At 42.7% G+C, this 23,308-nt stretch overlaps 1 protein-coding gene across 4 annotated transcripts in view; it reads left to right on the top strand.

The window, feature by feature from the left end:
* Window positions 1–23,308, top strand: part of PDE8A (phosphodiesterase 8A) — a 145,862-nt gene that overhangs the window by 74,831 nt on the left and 47,723 nt on the right. For all 4 annotated transcript variants that reach the window (XM_082618482.1, XM_082618485.1, XM_082618483.1 and 1 more), the window contains exons 4-8: window positions 6,671–6,727; window positions 7,451–7,505; window positions 15,445–15,533; window positions 19,515–19,593; window positions 21,241–21,378. In XM_082618482.1, coding sequence (XP_082474608.1) covers window positions 6,671–6,727; window positions 7,451–7,505; window positions 15,445–15,533; window positions 19,515–19,593; window positions 21,241–21,378 — 418 coding nt within the window. The remainder of the gene's footprint in view (window positions 1–6,670; window positions 6,728–7,450; window positions 7,506–15,444; window positions 15,534–19,514; window positions 19,594–21,240; window positions 21,379–23,308) is intronic.

Below are 23,308 nucleotides of genomic sequence, written 5' to 3'. Positions count from 1 at the left end.
TTGGAGGACAAGGGGTGGGGGGAGTCCTTGTGGCATTTGGAGTGAGTTTTCTAGAGGCAAGAGTGAGCCCTGATTTACTTTCCTAGTCAGTTTCATCTCAGTTCTGGCCCTTACCTGGTTTATCTCCCTTAAGATCATCCCTTTTAAGGGTGCCTGCCCACTGTGGACTGTTCCTTCAAGGAATCTTTCCAGGCTGTCCCTCGTGAGGCTGCTCGCCCTCTCTCTCCACTTACACTGCTCGCTAAGAGACCTTAGCCCTGGCAGAGCCCTGTCTGTCCCTTCTGCTTCCTTTGGGGATACCTGATCAACACCCCCTGTGAAGGGTTTTTCATCAGTTGCTGATTTGTCTGAATGATTAGCATTCAGCTGTATCTCTCTACTGGGGACACATGGAACTCCTTACACTCCTTACCAGATGCCTTCCTAGGGGTTAGATATTCTGTGTCTGCGATATTTTCAAACTCACCAGTTGAGGGAACCCTACTTGGCAGGTCTTCTTGGTTCAGGACACTGTGCTTGTTACCAGAGCTACATAGGTGAATAAGACATGGTTCTTGCCTCTGAGGAACAAATGCTTTTGTTGACGGGGGCAAGCGAGCGATTTCAGCACAGCTCATAGATGCCCACAGAGGAGGTATGCTGCGGGTGCCTGTGTCTAGGAGGGCTTCACAAGGGGGTGTTTGAGTTGAGTCCCAAAGGATAAGCGGGAGTTCTGAAAGGAAGGACGGTGGAGAAAACATTCTGGGTGGAGGAAGCAGCATGTATAGGACTGGGCAGGGTTTCCAGGGCTCCTCTGCCTGGTGTCAGGTGGCTGCTGGATCCAGCAGGTACGGGCCCTGGCTCAGGGTGAGGCTGGAGCAGCAGACAAGCCTGCTCTGGAGGGCCTTGTGTGCTGAGCCAAAGGCTTTGGAGTCTGCCCTGTAGGCAGTTGAGACCCTGGCGTAGTCTACGTATTCTACGCAGGAGAGTGTCCAGAATGCACTGCCAGAGAGAGCACTGTGGCTGCCGCCTGGAGAGCGGAGAAGGAGATGGAAGGAGCGGAGGCCTGTCAGCCAGCTGTGAGGCTGAGGTCAGGGCCTCCTCCCAACTTCCTGTAGAGACAAAGACTGACCACAGCAATGAACGAACCAAAGATAAGATGACAGATATGTCGGAAGTTGGGAGACAGAAAAGGACAGAGATTCTCACTGTATCTCTTGTGCTATGGGGACCAATAAATAAGCCTGTTCCTGGAATGTCCTCTGCATACTTCAGCCTCTGAAGCTGAAATTCCAGTGGCCCTGCAGGAAGGAAGTGGGAAGAGGCTTTGCTTTACTCCCACTGTGTCCTGCTGAGCCTGGGATGCTGGAGTTGCACTGACCAGAGCCGGGCACCATCACTTCTGTGATTTACTTTCTACATCCACTAGGAAACCCAAGACAGGGAGCAGAGGGAGATGGACAAAGACGTGGTTTTTCCTACCATGTAAGAAGGGGCAGAGGCGTAAGGAGCCTGGGAACATTCCTTCACACATTGCAGTTTCAGAACAGCAAACTGCATCGGTTGTCAGGTTTAGCCAGAGAATGGCAGACAGCAAGCCAGGAGTCCCCTCTGTGCAGCAGAGCCATGCATGCCTGCCTGCAGCGCTCTCTGAGCACGAACTTGCACCTGTTGACCTGATCTGCAGGTCCAGACCTCAGAGGAGGACGGCTGCTAACCCCAAGGGTCCAGCAGAGGGGTGCAAGGGAGACTCCTTTGACCATCTCTGCTGCAGACACTCTGCCTGGGTTGATGTTGCTCCCGTTCAAGGATAAAGAAAGGGACCAAAAAGCTGCCAAATTATGGAAGGGGAAAGAACAGCCTGAAGACAATGAAAATTGTTTTCTATGAGAAACTGAAGAACCTTTTAGAAGACATATGCTTAGTGTACTCAGAAGAAATGAAGAGCTAGTCCTCTGTGCAACAGGAGCAGGGCTCTGTAATGATGTTTTTTGGGTTTTGTTTTGTTTTTTTGCGGTACGTGGGCCTCTCACTGTTGTGGCCTCTCCCGTTGCAGAGCACAGGCTCCGGACGCGCAGGCTCAGCGGCCATGGCTCACGGGCACAGCCGCTCCGCAGCACGTGGGATCTTCCCGGACCGGGGCACGAACCCGTATTCCCTGCATCGGCAGGCGGACTCTCAACCACTGCACCACCAGGGAAGCCCAGGGCTCTGTAATGAAAGGGAAGATTTTTATAAAGGGAGGTGGAGGAAGTAAAGCACTGCGTAGAAACCCAACATACGTTAACAGAATTAAGTCTGTGTTGACGTGAAAGGATGCTCAACATCACTAATCATTAGAGGAATGCAAATCAAAACTACAATGAGGTATCACCTCACACCAGTCAGAATGGCCATCATCAAAAAATCTATGAACAATAAATGCTGGAGAGGGTGTGGAGAAAAGGGAACCCTCTTGCACTGTTGGTGGGAATGTGAATTGGTACAGCCACTATGGAGAACAGTATGGAGGTTCCTTAAAAAACTAAAAATAGAACTACCACGTGACCCAGCAATCCCACTACTGGGCACATACCCTGAGAAAACCATAATTCAAAAAGAGTCATGTACCACAGTGTTCACTGCAGCACTGTTTACCATCACCAGGACATGGAAGCAACGTAAGTGTCCATTGACAGATATGAATGGATAAAGAAGATGTGGCATGTATATACAATGGAATATTACTCAGCCATAAAAAGAAATGAAATTGAATTATTTGTAGTGAGGTGGATGGACCTAGAGTCTGTCATACAGAGGGAAGTAAGTCAGAGAAAAACAAATACCTATATGCACAAACAAAACAAATATGCTAACACATATTTATGGAATCTAAAAAAAAAAAATGGTTCCGATGAACCTAGGGGCAGGACAGGAATAAAGACGCAGGTGTAGAGAATGGACTTGAGGACACGGGGAGGGGGAAGGGTAAGCTGGGACGAAGTGAGAGAGTGGCATGGACATATATACACTACCAAGTGTAAAATAGATAGCTAGTGGGAAGCAGCCGCATAGAACAGGGAGATCAGCTCAGTGCTTTGTGACCACCTAGAGGGGTGGGATAGGGAGGGTGGGAGGGAGATGCAAGAGGGAGGGGATGGGGGATATATGTATATGTAGAGCTGATTCACTTTTTTATAAAGCAGAAACACAACATTGTAAAGCAATTATACTCCAATAAAGATGTTTAAAAAAAAAAAGTCTGTGTTGAATGCAGAAGCAAGATTGAACTCAGAGTGCTGGGTGCTTTCATAACAATCTCTGGATTTACCTTGGTCTGAACATCCTTTTTACTATCGTAGATTCCATTCTTTTCAATGTGAAACTCATTCCACGTGGCAAGAGGGAACAGTGGCATAGTACAAGTAATGGAGTTGTGGTTTTGTAAAATTTAAGTCATTGAAGAGCTTTGCTGTGTTCATACAGTAAGCCTCCAGCATGTGGCCTTTTTTCCAGTTTTGTATCAAGACCATCATCAGCATTACTTGTAGTTTCCTAGTGTATCTGGAGACTCGTAGTTGCCCCCCAATATCCATTTCTACTCTTTTCTTAATAGCAGAATATCTAGTGTTTAGGTGGGAATACGACCACCTAGAAAATATACCGCATTCCCTAGCTTTTCTTGCAGCTGACCAATGGAAGTGTCATGTGCATCTTCTGAAAAGTGTCCTTGAAGGGAATATGCATGCCGTTCTTCCTGCTGTCTGGAATGTGGATGTTATGGCTAGAGCTCAGCATCTGTCTTGGACCATGAGGAAGAAACCATGTACAGACAATAATAGAGAAACATAAGACAGAAGGAGCCCAGTTCCTGATGCTGCAGAGTGCCATTGCAGCTTGGACTGCTCACCTCTGCACACCTTGCATGTGGGAGACAAGTCTTGTTTAAGCCACTTTCTCTGGAGTTTTCTGTTGTGCATAACCAAATCAAATGCAAATGTTTCACCAGGTAGCATGGTTCTGCGAGCTTCCCAGTATGCTTGTGCAGCCTTTCAGAATCTCATGCTGTAGACTCACGCCCCATCTTTCTTTTTTTTTTCTTTTTTTAAGATTTTTTTTTGATGTGGACCAGTTTTTTTTTAAGTCTTTATTGAATTTGTTACAATATTGTTTCTGTTTTATGTTTTGATTTTTTGCCCAGGAGGCATGTGGGATCTTAGCTCCCTGGCCAGGGATCGAACCCACACCCCCTGCATTGGAAGGCAAAGTCTTAGCCACTGGACTGCCAGGGAAGTCCCTCACGCCCCATCTTTTTTTCTGACTTCTTGAAATCTTCCTTCCGAATGTCCGGGTGTATATTTTGATGACGCCATGTCATTTCTTTCTTAGTTTTCATGAATTCTAAAGTAAAGGGTGTTATTTTGCAACCCGGTTCCTGACATTTCTATTTCCTAGCCAGTTCTTCCTTCTTATGGACCAGAGAAAGTTAAGAATACACCTCTGCCTTTTCATACCGTGTTAGACCTCCTTTGCAGGGACCTGCTTGTCTCCAGGAAACATGGTCTTCTACTTTGTCCTTAGCCCAGTGCCCCTCATCTCTGTATCCAAATCTACTTAACTGAGATCATCTACCTGGTTGCGTACTTGCTATTATACCACTCAGATCTCTGTTTTTCTTGTAAAAAGATGAGAGCTGGTTTGAAATGGCTGGCTGCATACTTAAATTGCCTTTTCTCCCTCTAAATCTTCGTGATATGATAGAAGTATAAATGTAAGAACAACTACAGTGTCCTAAGAAGTCATGGAAATACCATTTGTGAGTCCATGTCTTTCATTCCCTGTTTAAGATTAGTGCTAGGGTGAGTATTAGCCAACAGGTTAGAAAAGTGACCTGGCCTTGTCTGTTGTGTGAGGGTCTGCCATGCCAGTCACCCTCCCGAGCTGAAACAGCCCTTCCCATGGCTCCTTCTCCAGGAGGGTGAGCTTGGCTATTTTCTAGGCAGGGAGACCATGTTTGGACCAGGGCCTGGCACCTGGTCAGCAAGCCCTTCAGCGACCTGTTGAGAGGGCTCTTCCGGTAGAGCCAGGTAGCCAGTGCCCTTTAGGTTTGGCTCCCTCTGGAGATGGTAGGCAAATAGAAGCTGGAGGAGTGCAGTGGACCCTAGGAGAAGCAGAAGTGTTAACACAGAGAGAGAGAGAGCGAGAGAGAGAGTGTTACGAGCTACGTGGTCCATGAGAGAGACTGGCTGGTCCCTAGGGCTGCTTTTCCATCCCTGAGCAACTTCCCAACCCCAGAGCTAGTCTGCATCTGTCGTTGGACTTCAGCCTTTCTCAACCTGAGCTCCATGAGAAAATTAAGCTTCAGTGCCCTGAGGCAGGGATAGGCAAAGGGGAACACAGTCAGGCCCATTCATTTATGTATTGTCTGTGGCTGCTCTCGTGCTACAATGGCAGAATTGAGTAGTTGTGACAGAGTCTGTATGGCCCAAAAAGCCTAAAATATTTACTATCTGGCCCTTTGCAGAGAAATTTTGCCAAAACTGAGGCATCCATTGTATATGATGAATTGACTTTTCTCTTATGCATCTGGAATGGTTATGTTATGAACCATCCTTGGGAGAATTGAGAAATAGTCACTCAGATCAGTTTCCATGTTCAGTGATTCAGAAGTGACACAAGTGATTCTTGAATCAGCAGAACTGAAGTAAGGCAGTAAGTCCGGGCTACTCTCTGTCCCATTCCGGACACATTGTCCAGGGGCCAGCGTGCTTCTGACTTGGCTGGGGCAGTCTGGATCCAGTCCTCTCCATCTCCTCCGTCTGAAGTCACCCTCCGGTGTGAGTCCTCTTCCTTCCAGGCCAGGGGCCGAGTTCCTCCCTCTTCCTGTGGCCTGGCTCTTCTTCTCTGGATAGGCCTGCTTTCTTCCCCAGGGTAGGATGGGTCAAAGCCATTGCATATCTCCAGTGGAGCAACTTCTTTTCCTCCTACTCCTCTCTGTCACATTTATCTCTGCCCTCTCCCATCTTTTGGCTGGATTTTCATTCCCCGTGACTTTCTGGGAAGCTGCTTCTCCGGAAGGTTGAATTCAATCCCTGTGGGCAGACTCACACTCCTTGGGTAATTTAAGTCTTCTACTTTTCTCAACCAGTCTTCCATTCTTAATTTTTCCTGCCAGGTGTTGATTCTCCTCTTTCTGACTGATAAGAATATCTTGCATTTCCAAGTTTTGAATATTTATTGTTACTGTTTTTGCCTGCATTCTACTTGGGAACCCTTCTTTGCACTGCTTAGAATACAGTGGAGAGCTGACCCTTGGGCTGCTTCACCCCAGCTAGTGGTAATATACATAAACTTGCATTTTCCTTTGGTAGGAAGAGACGAGTAACCCCTTTCATGTAAGCCCCAGGTAGGGAAAATTTTCTGCCTGAAACAGCTTAGGTTAAGAAAGAGCAGAACAAGTAGAAGGCACATCATTTGCACTAGCTGTTATCTTCACACTCCATAATTGTTAGGGTTACCATAGGCCACTAGTTAGGAGTTTGTCCTCCAAAGAGAGAAAGATCAAGTAGCTAAGAAGGTGACTCCAGCGTATGAAGGGATCTTTTGCTCTCCCTTCTCCCTCTCCCCCAGCTTTAATTGTTCTACCAAAATCGTTTAGGTATATTTAGTTTTTAAATAATTGCTTTAAATTTATTTTAAACTTTTTTTAAAGGTCTATCAGATCATCAGAACTCTCAGAAAACACAGTTATTGTTGGTGTAGTACGCAGGTAAGATATTTCCTTCTTTCCTTCTTTTTTGATGTTGAAATTCAGGTGTCAGTGTAATGTTTGCTTTTAACAGAGGCCCAAATAACAGCTTGTGGGCCGTGACAGGCCTCACCCTTTTTAGTTGGGCCTTTTTTTCTTTACTCTTTCTTATTTTCTTTCACTTTGGCAGTTAAATTCATGGCTGGAGTTTGTACTCTCATACTAGGTTTTGTGATTTTGGACTGCCTTTCACTTTAGAAATAGAGAGAAACACGAGAGAATTCCATTTAGAAACACGAGAGAATTCCATTCCTAAAGTATGAATGTTTTCCAGGCGTATTTCCTAGGGACTTCAAACTCCAAATATCTATGAAGATTTGAATTATATATAATTGGGGGAAATCTTATATTTCATTTTAAAATTGGAGGTAAGGAAAGAACAGAAATAATTTAGTTTAAATTAAAATTTTTATGTATCAAATAGATATACAGTCACTCCTGTATCCTGGCTGTTAGTGTAATCTCTGTATTTCAAGCATTAATATACACTGCCAAAAAGCCAAGTGTGAAACTAAAACAGAAAACTGTTTTCAACTTTATACGTTTGATTTGTATGTTAATCTAATTCATCTAAAAGTGCTCATTATATGACAATTATAATATTATGTAAATTAATGAGTAGTTAAAGATGTGAGATGTAATTGATAAAAACTGCCTCTAACCATTTACTGTATTCTTTTGAAGGGCGGTTAGAGAAGAGTCATCTGTAATGTCCCTCATTGAGGCTGGCTTTACAAGGGTATGTACCCACTTTTTTGTTATACAAGTATAATTCAGCATGAGAAGTTATTTTATCTGAGTTTAGAGCCCAGCAATAGTTTTGAATTAATTTGAAGAAAAAAATTGTCCTTATGCTGTGTTACAGTTTGGTTTAACTTTATAATCTGGTAATCTAATAATCCACAACACTTTGCTTTCTTAGTCTCTCAAAACTATGCCTGCTAAAGTCATCTAAACATATTAAAATCTCCTTTAATGGCTTACTCATTAAAAATTGTACCATAGGATGTGTTGTTATAATGCTTACATGTTTACATGCAACTTTAAAGCCAGTTCAAGGATTCTGGAAGTAAGACCGCCCCAACATGGCTCCCTTTCTTTCCACCACTGGCTCCAGTCTGTTGGTTTCTCTTAAGCCAAAAAGCTTCTGAAGGTTTTGGTCAGCTGGCTGCCAATGAGCCTTGGGAATCATGATGGAGAGAGCTTATGTAAGGCTGATTGTTGGGCAGATTTGTAGCCCAAATTAATATTATCAATGAGGTAGTCCAGAAACCTCAAGCCTTGAACTTAGTTTAAAGTGATTCTGGGGCTTCCCTGGTGGCACAGCGGTTAAGAATTCGCCTGCCAATGCAGGGGACATGGGTTCGAGCCCTGGTCCAGGAAGATCCCACACACCGCAGAGCAGCTAAGCCCGTGCACCACAACTATGAGCCTGCACTCTAGAGCCTGTGAGCCACAACTACTGAGCCCGCGCTCCACAACTACTGAAGCCTGCACACCTAGAGCCCATGCTCCGCAGCAAGAGAAGCCACCGCAGTGAGAAGCCCACGCACTGCAACGAAGAGTAGCCCCGCTCGCTGCAACTAGAGAAAAACCCGCACACATCAATGAAGACCCAGTGCAGCCAAAAATAAAATACAATAAATAAATGTATTAAAAAAATAATAAATAAGGTGATTCTGGATGGTAGCACTCCCAGGTATTTGGAAGAAGCAAATTACAAATCCTCCCAGAGAAAGACACCTTCTTCTTTGGCCTCAGAGAATCTCTGTGAATAATCAGTCAGGGGCAGCAGGCAGCACTCAGCATTAACCAATCCACCAGGAGACAAGGCATTGCAAGTGAGAACTAGCAGGGGGAGAAAGACAGCAGGAACCAGACCCTCACAGTCCTCAGAAATTAGCATGATCAGATATGAATTGTAAAACAATTATGCCTATTATATGTAAAGCAATAAAGACAAGACAAGCTTGGAAATACCTGCAAGGAATAAGAAAGTGTAAAAAGTGACAGCACGTTTTTAGGTAGAACGTAATCGAGTTTTGAGAAGTGTGCATATAGTAACTGAAAACTTGAAAACTTGGTAGGTCAGAAGAAATTATCCAGCATGTAGCACAAAGATAAAAAAATAGAAAATAAGTTAGAGAGGTTTAGAAATGTGGAGGGTAGAATGTACAGTTTAGCATATATATAACTGGAGTTCCAGGAGGACAGAAGAGAGAATGGGGCAGTATATTTGAAGAGAATTCTCCAGAAATGACGGAAGACTTTAGTCCACAGATTCCAAAATTCCAAAGTAGAGTAAATAAAAAGAGGACATATCATAGTGAAAAAACAAACAAACAAAAACAAGATCGTAAAATCAGCCAGAGGAAAAAGATTAACCTTCAAAAGAATAGCAGACTAACAGCTAGCTTCTCAGCAGCAATAAACAGAAGATAGAAAACAGTGGAATAATATTTTCAGTGTGATAAAAGAAAATAACTGCCAACCTAGATTGTTACACCTAGCCTCAATACTTTCAAAATGAAGGTGTAATAAAGACTTTCAGAAATATGAAAATTGAGGCAGTTTGTAAGTAGCAGATTCTCACAAGGAAATTCGTAAGGAGGTACTTCAAACAGAAGCAAGATAAGTCCCAAGTGGGAGGCCTGAAAGGCAGGAAGGAATGAGGAACAAGAAAATGTGAATGTGGGGTAATTATAAACACATGTTTACTGTATAAAACAGTAATAATGTTTCATCTGATTAGAGATTACGGTGAGAAAAGGACTGGAACCTGAGAGTCACACACCCAGCTAAGTTACTGTTCGTGCCCTTTAGGGCAAAAGAGATATTCCTTTTGGGGGATATACGTAAAATTCAGAGATGTGTTTCCCCAGTAGCCCTGTCTGAGGAAAATGATTGAGTAAGGACTTCAACCATAGAACAAATGAACTGGAACAGAAATTCTAAGATGAGGGAGAGAGCGGTAGAGAGAAGTGATAGGAGGTGAGCCTGCCCTGCGCACGTGCTCCCCTGCTCCCCCCTCCTCCTCGAGCCCTCCCTCTTTCTGTGTCTGCTTGTGTACATACACGGGTATGGATATGTGTGTGCAATGTAGAATATATATGTTTATATATAATTATCATTACATAACATCCAATAATAGCTCAGTATTTAAATTCTAGACTATCTGAACAAACCCTAGGTGTCTCCAAGGTTTGGGGGGAGGAAGTAGAGGTAAAAGGGTTCTTGTGACCTCACCTAGCAGACAGGGAATGGGGGTGGGCAGTGAAAGTATTCTGAAGCTTTCTTCTTTATGGGAAATGTGCTGGTGGGAGATGCTTTGTTCTGGAGGTAACTGGTATCTTGTTTTCAAATAATAGTAAAGAAATCTATGTCTGCTTTTGAGATCGGTGAAAAGGAAAGTAACCATTAATACAGAAGTTTAAGTAGACTTCCAAATTAACAAAATATGGAATTTGCGGGAATTCCCTGGTGATCCAGTGGTTAGGACTCCATGCTTTCACTGCCAAGGGCCCGAGTTCAATCCCGGGTCAGGGAACCAAGATCCCACAAGCTGCTCAGCACGGCCAAGAAACAAACAGAAAAACCATACGGAATTTATAGCAACTTGATCAAACTGGCAGATCCAAGGAAGGGGAAACAACAGTGTGAAAGCAATCATAAACACAAAGTAAGATAAGAGTAAAATCAAGTGCATGGGAATGGGCTGAATTCTCCCATTAAAGGATAAGCCATTAGATTGGGTTACAAAAATACAATTATATGATGTTTATAAGCAGTAATAAAAGGAGCTTAATAATAAAGAAACAAAGAGGTAGCAAATAAATGCAGACAAAAGGAACACAGGAATTCCAATATTAACATCAGATAAGGTGGAACTTAAGACCTTGTTTTATACACACATAATTTTATATAAAAATTTTAGATTATTATTATTACATAGATTTTTGGTTCTCCCTTTTTGACACTCCCACAACATTCACACATATCAGTGCCTGTCCCCATTCCCTGACCTCCAGTAATCCATGTGAGCTAGTATGAGAAAAACCACATCAGCCAGCGTGAAGGTGAGCATTCCTTTAAGAATCCCAGGTTGGAACTTGTAGATCACCTATTCCCAGGAATCGTTAGGTCATCCCTCCTTAAACTGCTTAGGGAAGCATTCACAAGGGGCAAAACACTTTCCCAGATAACTTTGAAGATCTTTATATTATTACTCTTAAGCTGCAGAACTGGCTGTCCTTTTTTGTGTGTGTGTGGTACACGGGCCTCTCACTGTTGTGGCCTCTCCCATTGCGGAGCACAGGCTCTGGACGCGCAGGCTCAGCGGCCATGGCTCACGGGCCCAGCCGCTGCGTGGCATGTGGGATCTTTCCGGACCGGGGCACGAACCCATGTCCCCTGCATCGGCAGGTGGACCCTCAACCACTGCGCCACCAGGGAAGCCCAGAACTGGTTATTCTTAACAAGTACCTTCGATGCTTCCACTTTGCAGTGAAACTAGTGAAACTTGGGGGATAGAATATTCATCTTGCCTTGGGTTGTTTGCTTACCTACAGCCACCAGCAGTCATTAAGCTTTTTATTTGTACGAGGTCATAGATGCAGTGTTGGAAATTGTGTGTTTGAAATTCTGCGCAAGGAAGTCCATCAGCACAGCTTCGTGGACTGGGAAGCGTGTCCTGGTAGAAAGTCTAGTTAACCATGGACTTTGTATTTTCCTAGTATAATTGAGTTATCATGAAACTAATTTGAAAATTCAAAAGTAACCAACATACACACTTTGCCTGCCCTCTCACCCGTACAACTTAATCAAGGTGTCCCCCCGAAGCGTTTGCTGGGAACCACAGTTAAGTGCATGTCTCTGCGAAAACACTCCCATGCAAAAAACACAAAGGTTTTAAAGTAATCATTTTAGAGGTCTGTGACTTAGGAAGTATGGAGATGGCAGCAACCTCACCACTTTATAAGTGACGAATCCAAGTCGGTGAGCAGTCCTCAGAGACTACACGCGCTAACTCTTCTCATGCAGAGTCCTGTACCCTCAGGTAACAAAAGGATAGTGAGGTGACAGAGGGCACGGAGACAGAGCAGAGCATCCAGACCTGGAGGGAAGGTGATTCTCCAGAGTCTCATGCTGGGAGGCAGTGGGGCCCGTGCTTGAACCCAGCCCTGGACCTGAAAGCCATCACCACAGTGAGAACTCTGGGATTCAGGGGGCAGTCAGCTATTCTGTGGATTGGCCATAGTTCAGGAGTTCAGGATGGATGGATGGAGACCTACTTGCCTCCTCAGTTGGACTTGGCGGCTGAGCTTTTGCTGACTAAAATCTCGAAGGTTAGGGTTTGGTATCTCTCAACACTGGTTGTGGGTTAGAACCCCCTGAAAGGCTTCCCTGGAGACCCTGTTTCAGTTGGTGTGGGGAGGAGCCTGCACATTGGTATTATTTTTTAAGATTGCAAGGAATTCTAATATGCAGCCAAGGGTTGAGAACCACTGGGTGGGGCCCAGCAAGGTGGGTGTGGTATGCTCTGGAGAAAGCAAGGCTGAGTTGTCTCAGGAGTCTGCAGGACTGTGGCCCCGGCCCCTCTTGTGGGATGGGTTGGGGAGGGGAGACCAGCTGCTGTTCAAGCAGAGGGAATAGCGGCCTGATGCCTGAAGATCCCTGGACCTGCTGCCCTTCTCCACCCTCCATGCCCTGTGGAATCCTTGGGACATGAATGAAAGCTGGAGAAGGGCAGGAAAGACAGGATATTTAGATACACAGAACAAAGCAGAGGTAGTGAGGGGGAGGGGCAGATAGCAGGAGCAAATGCTGTACTTTTAGTCACATGTGCTTGTTTTTTAGCCATGATGTCTAACTTTGGGGTAAAAAAGTTTGGATATGTACATTCACACCCAGTGAAAACTCTGGTGGCATGCATGGGAGGCCATGACACATAATACACATGGCTCCGTGTCCCAAGATGTCACGTGCAGAGCAGGTGAAGCCAGGCAAGCGCGTGGACAGCTGGAGACATCTGTCCATCTCAAGTCCCCCACCCCTTGTCTACTGGAGTGGCACAAGCACTATACCCAGAAATCTCTCCTCCCTATTCCTGCCTGGTCCACAGTGGGCGCCTCTGCAGATGGGCAGTGTTCCTGGATGTGCCTGAGGGCTCATGGCTGACTGAGGAGTAAGCGGCAGGGCCAGCACTCTCCTCCCCTCTCAGCAGCGGGGAGCTGGTAGGCATGTCACCTCTCTCAGACTTCTGTGGGTAAGAAGGGCTGTGTTTGGCCTGCAGGCCCGGGAACCATCATGCCCATGGCCAGCAGGCCTTGCCTTCCCTCCCAGGGGACGGCAGTCACTGTGCTTTATGTTTGTGCAACAGTTTACAGTTAGAGTGCTTTCTCATGGTCGTCTGGTGGAGCAGGGTGTCTTGTTTTGCAGGTGAGGAAGCAGGCTCAGGAAGGTTAAGGGCCTCATTGAGAATCATACAGCTTTTAAGGCATGAACTTGGGGCTGGATTTTTAGGTTTCTTGACACAACGACAAGACCCTGAGCACTGTTCAAACAGGGATATCTGCCTTCACTGGCAGTAGAAGGAGCTCCACAAGGGGCCCTATCCCCTAGATTGGTCTGGCTTTGGTTGTCGATAGTGGCCTGCAGATGTCCTGCCTCTTAGCCTCAGCTTCCTCCTCAGTCAGATATTATCCGTGTATTGAGCAGGTGAAAGCAAGAGCTGTTCACAGAAATAGGGGTGAGTAAATGTTCACAAATATTTTTTTACATCTGAATCTAACTACGTGACAGAACGTAGCGACTTGTAAGATGTCTTCATGAAATACGTAATTTGGTGGTGCTCAGGTTTCCCATTCCCATGTAAATTTGCTTCGTTGAGATGTTTCCATTATGTAAAGGTTATTATACAAAACAGTTACCGTCCACAGCAATAAGAGAGACCTGGGCAAAGCCATGGCTCTGCCAGTACCTCTGCTGTGGAGGGTAATCCTTTGTCAGCTTAGTTGAGCTGCTGTTTGAAGTGACTGTAGGAGAATGTTGCCTGAGTGCGAGTTACCTCTGTGAAACTCAGCTGCAAAGAGATGTGCAAGCATATTTTTGCTTACCGTGAGCTTGTTCAGCTCGAAAGAGGACAACATATTGCTCTTGAATAAGTGAATAGACTCTGAAAGTTAATATAGACAGGACTTTAGTTAATAAATTTCCTCCTTCTGTATATTCTAGGCTCTGCTAGTGACGTGTAGACATCAAAAATCCTCTTACTTCAAGGCAGTGAAAGAAAAGCCTTCTTAAGCGCTCTTTTTTTTCTTGAACTTTTTTTTTTAGTGGAATTAAATATTGTGTTAGTTTCAGGTGTACAGCAAAGTGATTCAGTCATATATATATACAAATATACATATGTATATATATATATACATATTTATACTTTTTCAGATTCTTTTCCATTAAAGGTTATTATAAGATATTGAATATAGTTTCCTGTGATATACAGTAGGACCTTGTTGTTTACCTATTTTACATACAGTAGTGTATATCTGTTAATCCCAAACTCCTAATTTATCCCTCTCCCCATCCTTTCCCCTTTGGTAACCATAAGTGTGTTTTCTATGTCTGTCAGTCTATTTCTGTTTTGTAAATAAGTTCATTTGTATTTTTTTTTAGATTCCCACATATAGGTGATATCATATGATATTTGCCTTTCTCTGTCTGACTTACTTCACTTGGTATGATAATCTCTAGGTCCATTCATGTTGCTGCAAATGGCATTATTTCATTCTTTTTTATGGCTGAGTAATATTCCATTGTACATACTACACACACACACACACACACACACTCACACACACACACACACCCCACATCTTCTTTATGCATTCCTCTTGATGGACTATTAGGAGGTTGCTTCCGTGTCTTGGCTATTGTAAATAGTACTGCTGTGAACGTTGGGGTGCATGTATCTTTTTGAATTATAGTTTTCTCTGGATATATGCCCAGGAATGAAGGCCTATTTTTTTCTAATTCCATTTATTTACTACTTTATTGAGATACTATTCATATACCATGTAATTCAGCTATTTATTTATTTTAAACTTGACATAATATTTTTATAAAAATGTAAAATAATTATAATGCAATTTTCCATTTCCTCATTTTACTTGACAGTGTGTCTCGTACATCATTCCATATAAGTGTGTGTATAATAGCTGCATGCTGTTCCATTAAATGGTTATACTATAGTATACTATAGTTTTTTAAATTAATTTATTTAAAAAATTATTTTATTTTTTTCTCTTTCCAGCAAATACCTTGCCCTTTCTGCCTTTCTTTCCCTTCCTTCCTTCCTTCCTCCCTCCCCCTTCCTTCCTTCTTTCTTTCTGCCTTTTCTTCTCTTTATTGAGGTATAGTTGATCGATTCAGCCACTTAAAGTGTACAACTCAGTGGTTTCTTAATATATTCTCAGATATGTGCAAGTACTATTTTTTAAAAGCTAATTTGGTACCCATAAGTTTTCATCTCTCATTTCCTGTTCATCATGAAAGATAAATTATTTTTTAGATTTCAGGTACCAAGTTGAGAATCCTGTTGGAAAGAATTATTTTTTATATATGTATTTAATCATTTAAAGGTGCACATTTGTTTATCCACAAAATCCCCTTTCTGTTTGTAGAGGTATGTAGAAAACCCCAGCGCCATGGCCTGTTACAATGAACTGCTCCAGATGGAGTTTGGATTGGTGCGCCCACAGCTGAAACTCAGGTAATTCTGCTGCTTCTGGTAAGCCGACCATATCACACAGAGCATTGTTGCAAGTGAGGACTTCGGTTGTAGACGGCTACATTTTGGTTGTAACTGACCTCCTGCTGAAATGGGATGGGGTGGTGGGAAGGCATCTCTCCTCACAAAATGCTTTCAGAGTCTGCCTGGGTGTCTAATGGGTGGTCATGTTAGTGATTGGAGACTCAGCATTTAAAGATGGGGCTCCAGTGGTGACTTCCCTGGCAGTCCAGTGGTTAAAACTTGACGCTGTCACTGCCGGGGCCCTGGGTTTGATCCCTGGTCGGGGAGGATAACACAAACCACATGGCGTGGCCAAAAAAAGAAAAAAAAAGATGGGGCACCAAAATAATAGCAAATGAAAAAGCAGGATGCAAAAGTATATATACTGAATTATCTGTTTTGTTTTTTAATTAAAAAATTACTTTTAATATACACATACACCCAACCCATTAACATTATTATCTCTGGTAGGTGACATGTTTTCTTCTCTACAATAAGCATTTTGTAATTTGCTCTTGCTAAACAGTTTTTTTTTTTTAACTGATGAGTGGAAACCTTGTTCTTTGTAGAGTGAGAAAAGCAGAAAAATTAGTAAAATTATATGAGGTTGACAGAAGTGAAAAAAATGTCAGTAGCTCTTTATCATCCTAGGTCTCTTCCTTGGGTGGTCTACTATTCTTTAACATTTCCTTTACCAGGATCAAAGAGAGAATGAAGTCATTCTGTTTGTATGTGCCCAAGGCAGAGAAAAGGGGATTAGAATTTGGGGTATTAACGTTGGTAGGGACCAGCACAGGGTATCACATGCAGGGAAGAAAATACTTCATAGACAAAATGAAATGAAGTGTGAGGTAGCAAAGAAGTGCTGCTGAGCAGAGATGTTTCAGGGCTAGTGAGGTTTACAAAAGAGCTCCTTTTTATTGCCAAAGTTTTCAGGGAAACTTGAGATGGATGGTTGGCCTTGGGCCTGCCTCCTTCTCATTCCTGGGTCTTCCGCAGCCTGGCTGCAGCACTCCCACAGTGAGCTGGGCTGCTGCCCTCTCTGAGAGGAGAACGGAACTGTGGAGCAGGGGGTGATGTTAGAGCTTATTTCATCAAATCACGAATCACGATGCAAAAACCAAGACCCAGGGAGGTTAACTGACTTACATCCAAGATCTCGCACGCAGCACATGGCAAAAGTGGTCCTTTAGGTTGTAACCCCCATTTTCAAAACTGCACTCATTGTCTCTCCTCATGCTCTACTTTGTTCTCTGTGTACCAGCTGACAGCCAAAGGGAGATGTCCACTATAAAGGGAGATATGAAAATGTTGATAATGAAGGGAAGGGGGAAATGGGGGGCTAGAGAATTGGGAGCAATAGAGAAAGACTTGTTCTGAGAGATATTAAAATGCACTAAAAAGCTATAACAAGCATCTTTGTGTTACTGCTAGATCAGTAAACTAGAATGTAAAGTCTAGAAATAGACGTGCGTGTATTTAAGAATTTAAGAATTAAGAACATAAGTATATGTGTTCAACATGGCAATTTAAATCCACACAGGAAAGGGTAGACTTTTCAATGAATAGAATTGTGACAGCTTATTAACTGGAAAGAAAATTAAGTTATATCCCGATCTCACACCCAGTCCCAAAATAAATTCCAGTGTGCATAATGTTAAAAAGTGTGGCCACATAAGTACTAAAAATGTAAGTGAACATATGTATTTGGATAATGAAGTCTTTTTAAACTCAGCATGGTGTGAAAGCCAGATTTTATAAAGTAAGAGAATCAGATTAGACAACATAAAAATGTTAAGCTTGTCTCAGTAAGTATACCTTAAATAATGTTAAAAATTTAGACAAATAACAAACTGGGAAAAATACATTCTTAACATACAGGACAGGTAGGTTAATATCCTGAATACGTAAAGAGCTTTGATGAATAAGTTTAAAAATGGAAACACCCAGTAGAAAAAATTTAAAAGGACATGTTGTGAACAAGCAGTTTGTAGGAGATATTAATGGCCAATAAACATGAAAAAAAATATTCAGCTTCACTAGTAACCAAAGAAATGAAAATGATATACCATTTTGTATTTACCAGATCTGCAAAAATTAAAAAAGAGTGATAAAACCCAGTAGGGCTTCTCACAGATCCATCTCCTCCAAGCTTGTTATATCAGAGGTGGGAACTTACTTCTCGTTGTTTTTTTGGTTCTTGTTTTTTTAAATAACAGCTTTATTGAGGTAATTCTCTTGATTTTTATATGCCAAGAAAGAAGAGCTAATTTTTATTGGCTAAAGCTGCTTTGTCTTATTTAGCTAGACAGTGTAGTAATACCAGGAATAAAGTAAAGGCATTGTAATTATTGGTTTTATAAATGTAATCTCTGCACTTTATGAACAAGTAGACAGTTGCTTTCTCTTTTTCATCTTCTGAGGCATATACAAGAAAAAACCTGAATGCATTCCCCAGTCATGGGGAATTTGTTTGACTAAATTATGGTATAATTTTACAATAGAATATTATATAGTTATTAAAAGTGATGATAAGGAACTAATTATTGATATGGAAAGATATTAATGTATATGGTTCAGTGGTACAAGCAGATGATAAAACTGTAGAGTATGATCCTATTTTTATAAGTATATGTATTACATGTATATTTACACAAGAAATTGCCTAGAACACCAGTTGATATGCGTAGGTGTTGGGATTTCAGATTATTTAATCTCATTTATTTTTAAACAGATTTATTGAGATAAAATTGACATTCTATACAATTCACCTATTTAAAGTACACAGTTCAGTGGCTTTTAATGTATTCACAGAATTGTGCAACCATTGCCACAATTTTAGAACATTTTCATTACCCGCAGCCCTAGATAACCACTAATCTAATTTCTCTATATACATAGGTCTGCCTCTTCTGGACATTTCATATAAATAGAATCATACAATATGTGGTCCTTTTAACTTAGCGTGATGTTTTTCAAGGTTCATCCATATTTTGGCATGCATCAGGGCTTTATTTCTTTTTATATCTGCATAGTATTCCATTGTATGGATATACCACATTTTATTCATCCTTTCACCAGTTGATGGACGTTAGGGTTGTTTCCACCTGTGGGCTCTAAGTTTTTGTGTGGATGTATGTTTTCATTTCTGTAGGGTATCTACCTAGGAGTAAAATTGCTAGGCCGTATGGTAACTCTATGTTTAACAGCCTGAGGAACTGCCAGACTGTTTTCCAAAGCAGCTGCACCATTTTACACTCCCACCAGCAGTGTATGAGGGTTCCTCACCAACACTTGTTTTTCTCTCTATGTTTGATTGTAGATATCCTAGTGGGTATGATGTAGTATCTCATTTATTATTGTTTTCTAATTTTTAAAAAATAAACCTTTGTTACCCGTGCAATTTAAAAATGTTTTCAAACACTGAGGACAAGGGAGAATGCTCACAGTATAAGGCTAAGTGGAAGCAGGGAACAAAGCTCATGATCCCGATGATCCCAGTTTTGTGCAAAGAATTTGTTGAAAGTGATAGCTACAGATGAGGGCTGCCTCCTTTCTGCCAGGCTTCGTGTGGGGTTCTTGACTCCATTTTCTCATTGAGTCCTCACGAGGACCCTTCAGATGGTGAGAAGGCAGAGACCCAGGGAGGTTCAGTCATGTCCCACAGCCAGCGAAGGGCTGTGATCTGACCCTGGGGTGTGTTCCACCTGGTCCACTTGTCCTTAGAATGAAGGAAAGGCACCAAATTGTATATAGTCATGATCCCAAGTACTGAGGTTGCAGGAGGCGCTTATTTCTTCCTTAGGCTTTTTACTATTTCCCCCTACTTTTTCTTGAGTTAGCATTAGTTACCTTTATAGTCAAAGAACACATTTAAATAAGTTAATGTAATATTCCAAGATTGTATTACATTTTATAATATTTACATTAAGCAGTCCTTTTTCTTTTCTACTCATAAAGGGCTTGTAACTCAATGTTCACTGCATTAGAAAAAAGTCAAGAAGCAATTGAAATTACAAGTGAAGACCACATTGTACAGGTTTGTTGTTTTGGAAGTTTGTCCTTCTGAATTTCTGGTTTGTTTGCATTTTTAAGATTGAACCCCTTCAGTATGTTTTTTTTTTTTTTCCTCTCTTTGAAGTTCAAGGGACCAGTTTTTCCTTAGAGGATTATCAGAACAAAATCTGTAAAATATATAATTTAAAATAAGTTCCCTATAGGTAAGAAAAGGTTCCAATAATTGCTTAACGTGCTAGAAAATATTCTGTAGAAATATGGCATTAGCATTTATTATTTCTCACTTTTTTGCCTATTTATTTACTTAGCAAGGAGGGACTTTTATCCAGAGGATTGTTTCTGTGGTGGAGTGGGGTAGAGAGAGACTGTTGCAGCAAGGAGAGGCTCTGTCCATAAGGGCTGCACGCTCTCACCTTTCCTACTGCTTTTGAAGATAGTTTACACCTATAGAAATTTACTAGAAACTACTCAAATTTTCAAAAATAAACTAGCAATTACTTCACAAATTATCCATTATTAGAAAAGTGGCTTCATATAAGTGACTGAAGATAACATGGCTTTCAGATAACAGCAAACCGGTAACATGTATTTTCATATAACAGCAAAAGAGGGAGTTGTGCCAGAGGAATGTTCCTTTTGTCTGAGAATGAGCCCCACTTTGATTTTAGTTCTGAGCACTCCAGTTCTTCACTTTAATCTAACTAGTGACTTTCTTGGTAAAGAGTTGATGATGTTAGCATACAGGATGGTGCCCAGACAGGCGACACTGGCCGGTGGTCGAGGGCACAGGCTTGGTATCAGTCAGGCCTGGCTTCCAATCAGCCTCGGCCCCTTCCTAGCTGGGCATCTTCGGGCAGGTGACTTAATCTGTCTGAATTTGCTGTCTCATCTGTACAAATGGGAATAATATTAACGCTAACAACGACTTACCTTTTGTAAGGATGTTCTGAGGATTAAATGTGTTACTGTGTGTGAAGTGCTTTTACTACAGTGCCTAGCAAGGAAAACAAACCTTAAAACAGTATGACGATTGTTTTATCATCGTCATTATTTGTTATTCCTATTAGCACATGCACAGCTTTCCCATACATTTTCTTCTAGTCTTACAGTCCTATTTGAAACTTAACCATAAAGCCTTGCATTTTTAAACACTTCCTAGTTCATAGCCTGCTTTCCAAACTCATTATTCATTTGCATCATATGAGAGAGGCGAAATAAGTGTTTCATTCCCATTAAACAGATGTGCAGACTGAGACTTGGAGGGGTTAAGTGACTTGTGGGAGTAGACCCTGGGTTTTCAGACTCCCAGTCTGGTGCTTTCTTCCACTGTATCGTAATCTCAACAGCCCTTTTGTGGCAGCCCTGGGTCTGTCTCCGTGCAGCTTCTTTCCTCTGCTGGTGTTTCCGTGGAGTGGGCCTGCTGCCCTCCCTGCAGCCCCAGGAGAACAAGGCAGCAAGCCCAGCCCGGTGTCATCAGAGCAGAGGCTTCTCCAGACTCCAAGGTTTTTCTGGTGTTGTGCTCTTGTGGCTTTAGAACCGTCGTAGTGAGCGCCAGGCTCCTGGGGTTTCTGGGGGAAAATTATGATGGTTTAGGTTGAACATCTTTGATTGTCCTCTTTTCAAAATTTCTTTTAATTCACATGATGTTTTTTCCTTTGTCTCCCCCCAGTATGCAAATCCAGCATTCGAAACAACAATGGGCTATGAGTCAGGTGAATTAATAGGGAAGGATTTAGCAGAAGTGCCTGTAAATGAAAAAAAGGCTGATTTGCTCGATACTATAAATTCATGCATCAGGATAGGCAAGGTAAGTAAGAGGTCACTACCCTTGTTACTCTCACATAACAAAGAGGGAAGGAAGGAGACCTAGCGCTCACTGAGCACTGCTAGAGCCAGGTGATCTCAGTCTCACTCTTCCCAGAAGCCTGGGGAAGTGTAGGTAGTGTTATCTCTGTTATGCCCATTTTGCAGATGAGGAAATTGAGGCCAAGAAAGTATATAAAACCTGACCAGCCAATAAGAGTAACTTTGACACTTAACATCATTGTTTTCATTTTTGTAAGAAGTGAGTAAGTTGATCTTTCTAATAATTGATCTTCTAAGTGGTAGCTGTTGGCAAATGGTCTGGGTAAAGGATTGCCAGTGAGTTAACACATTCTCAGAACACACTGGAGCCCATCAGTTCTCTGAGCCTCGTTCATTCATTCAGCATTTTTTGAATGCCAGGTGTGCTAGGTTCTGGTATAGAAAGAAGGGCAAAACAAAAATCCCTTAGAGAACTCATTCCAGGGTGCAAAACAGACAGATAAAAGTAGTCATTGCGTTGTGATGTGAGAAGTTACAGCACCCTGGTGCTGAAGGGTTAGACAAAGCAAGGCAGGCTCAGTCTGAAAGGTTATTTCTGTCTCTGAACTGTGGCTTCTGACAGCACCTCACTGTTATTAGGTTTTAAAATATGATGGGAAGGAAAAGGCTACTGCTGTCCATAGTCATTCTTAGGCTTTTCTGCTGGGCTCTTTTTAACTTTTAGAAGTTGGGACTATGAATCTGATCATTCAGAACATTTGAAAAATCGGTGACCTGCTCTCTTGCTGGCTATCTGGAGGCCCTGTGGAAGTGATGCCCTTTCCCTGTGGCATTTGGCCCGTGCCTGTCCCTTAGCACACAAGGGCAGTCTGCCAGAGGGGGCAGGAGGGTTATACAAAACTTATACCCCCGCTTGGCTTGGGCCCCTCGGAATACACTGTGAGTGGGTTGGTGTCCTTTGCTTTCCCGCGGCTCTGAGCACACGAGATGGCTTTGCAGTGAGAACAGGGAAAGAACAGGCCAGCGGCGGGGCCCAGTAATGCACTCTCAGGGGAATCACAAAAATGGGCACTTCTTGAATCCTATTTTGCCTTCAGCTTTTCTGTCGAGGATGATGATTTTCTTACTAGAGAGAGTGGCAGGCCCTCTGGATAGAGAAACAAAGGCTGAGATGAATGAAGAGGCAGACCCTTAGGTGTTCAGACCCACCAGTGTTCCCTCCCTGGGCCGAGAGGGGTGTCCTTGGAAGGCAGCTCCAGAACAGCAGCCATTCCAGACCCCCGCAACCTTTGAGGGGCTTTACCATGGCCTCCCCAGTCCTGGCGGTTTGGTCCAGCCAGCAGTTCTGTTGTGAGGTTCACCAGCGTATGAAGCAGATGGTGGCTCTCAGGCTCCTTGATCTGGCAGTGGCCCTTGCAGTGAGGAGAGCAAGTTGAGATGGGGGTGGGGGCACCCAGTGGATTAGCTGTAGGTCCTGGGATTCACCCAGATCCCTGTGAGCAGCGTCTTGCCTCCTGAGGTGTGCCGTTGGGCACCAGGTGCAAAGGACCTCAACAGCAGGACACCTGTTCTCTAAAATCTGTATTTGCTATGAGCAGAGAATACGAAAGGTTATTGCACTGTCAACCTCTGTACTGCTTTATTTCAAAAAGAAACCAGGTGGGGATATATGTATATGTATAGTTGATTCGCTTTGTTATACAGCAGAAACTAACACATCATTGTAAAGCAGCTATACTCCAATAAAGATGTTTTTTTAAAAAAGAAAAGGAACCAGGGCATTTGTTTTGCATGATTGCAAGTTCTTGAGAGTGCAAAAGCTGCTGTTTGTCCTTTGTTGGTACCCTGCTGGTTCACGGGCAACACTGCAGCAGGACAGACCACTTAGCTGGGCAGTTTTTTGAGGAGAAAGATATGTGACCTTTCTAATC

Source organism: Mesoplodon mirus (genome assembly GCF_964341445.2).
Source record: "Mesoplodon mirus genome assembly, chromosome: 4".
NCBI lineage: Eukaryota > Metazoa > Chordata > Mammalia > Artiodactyla > Ziphiidae > Mesoplodon > Mesoplodon mirus.
The sequence above is the reverse complement of the archived record's forward strand: the minus strand, read 5'-3'. Positions and strand labels throughout refer to the sequence as shown.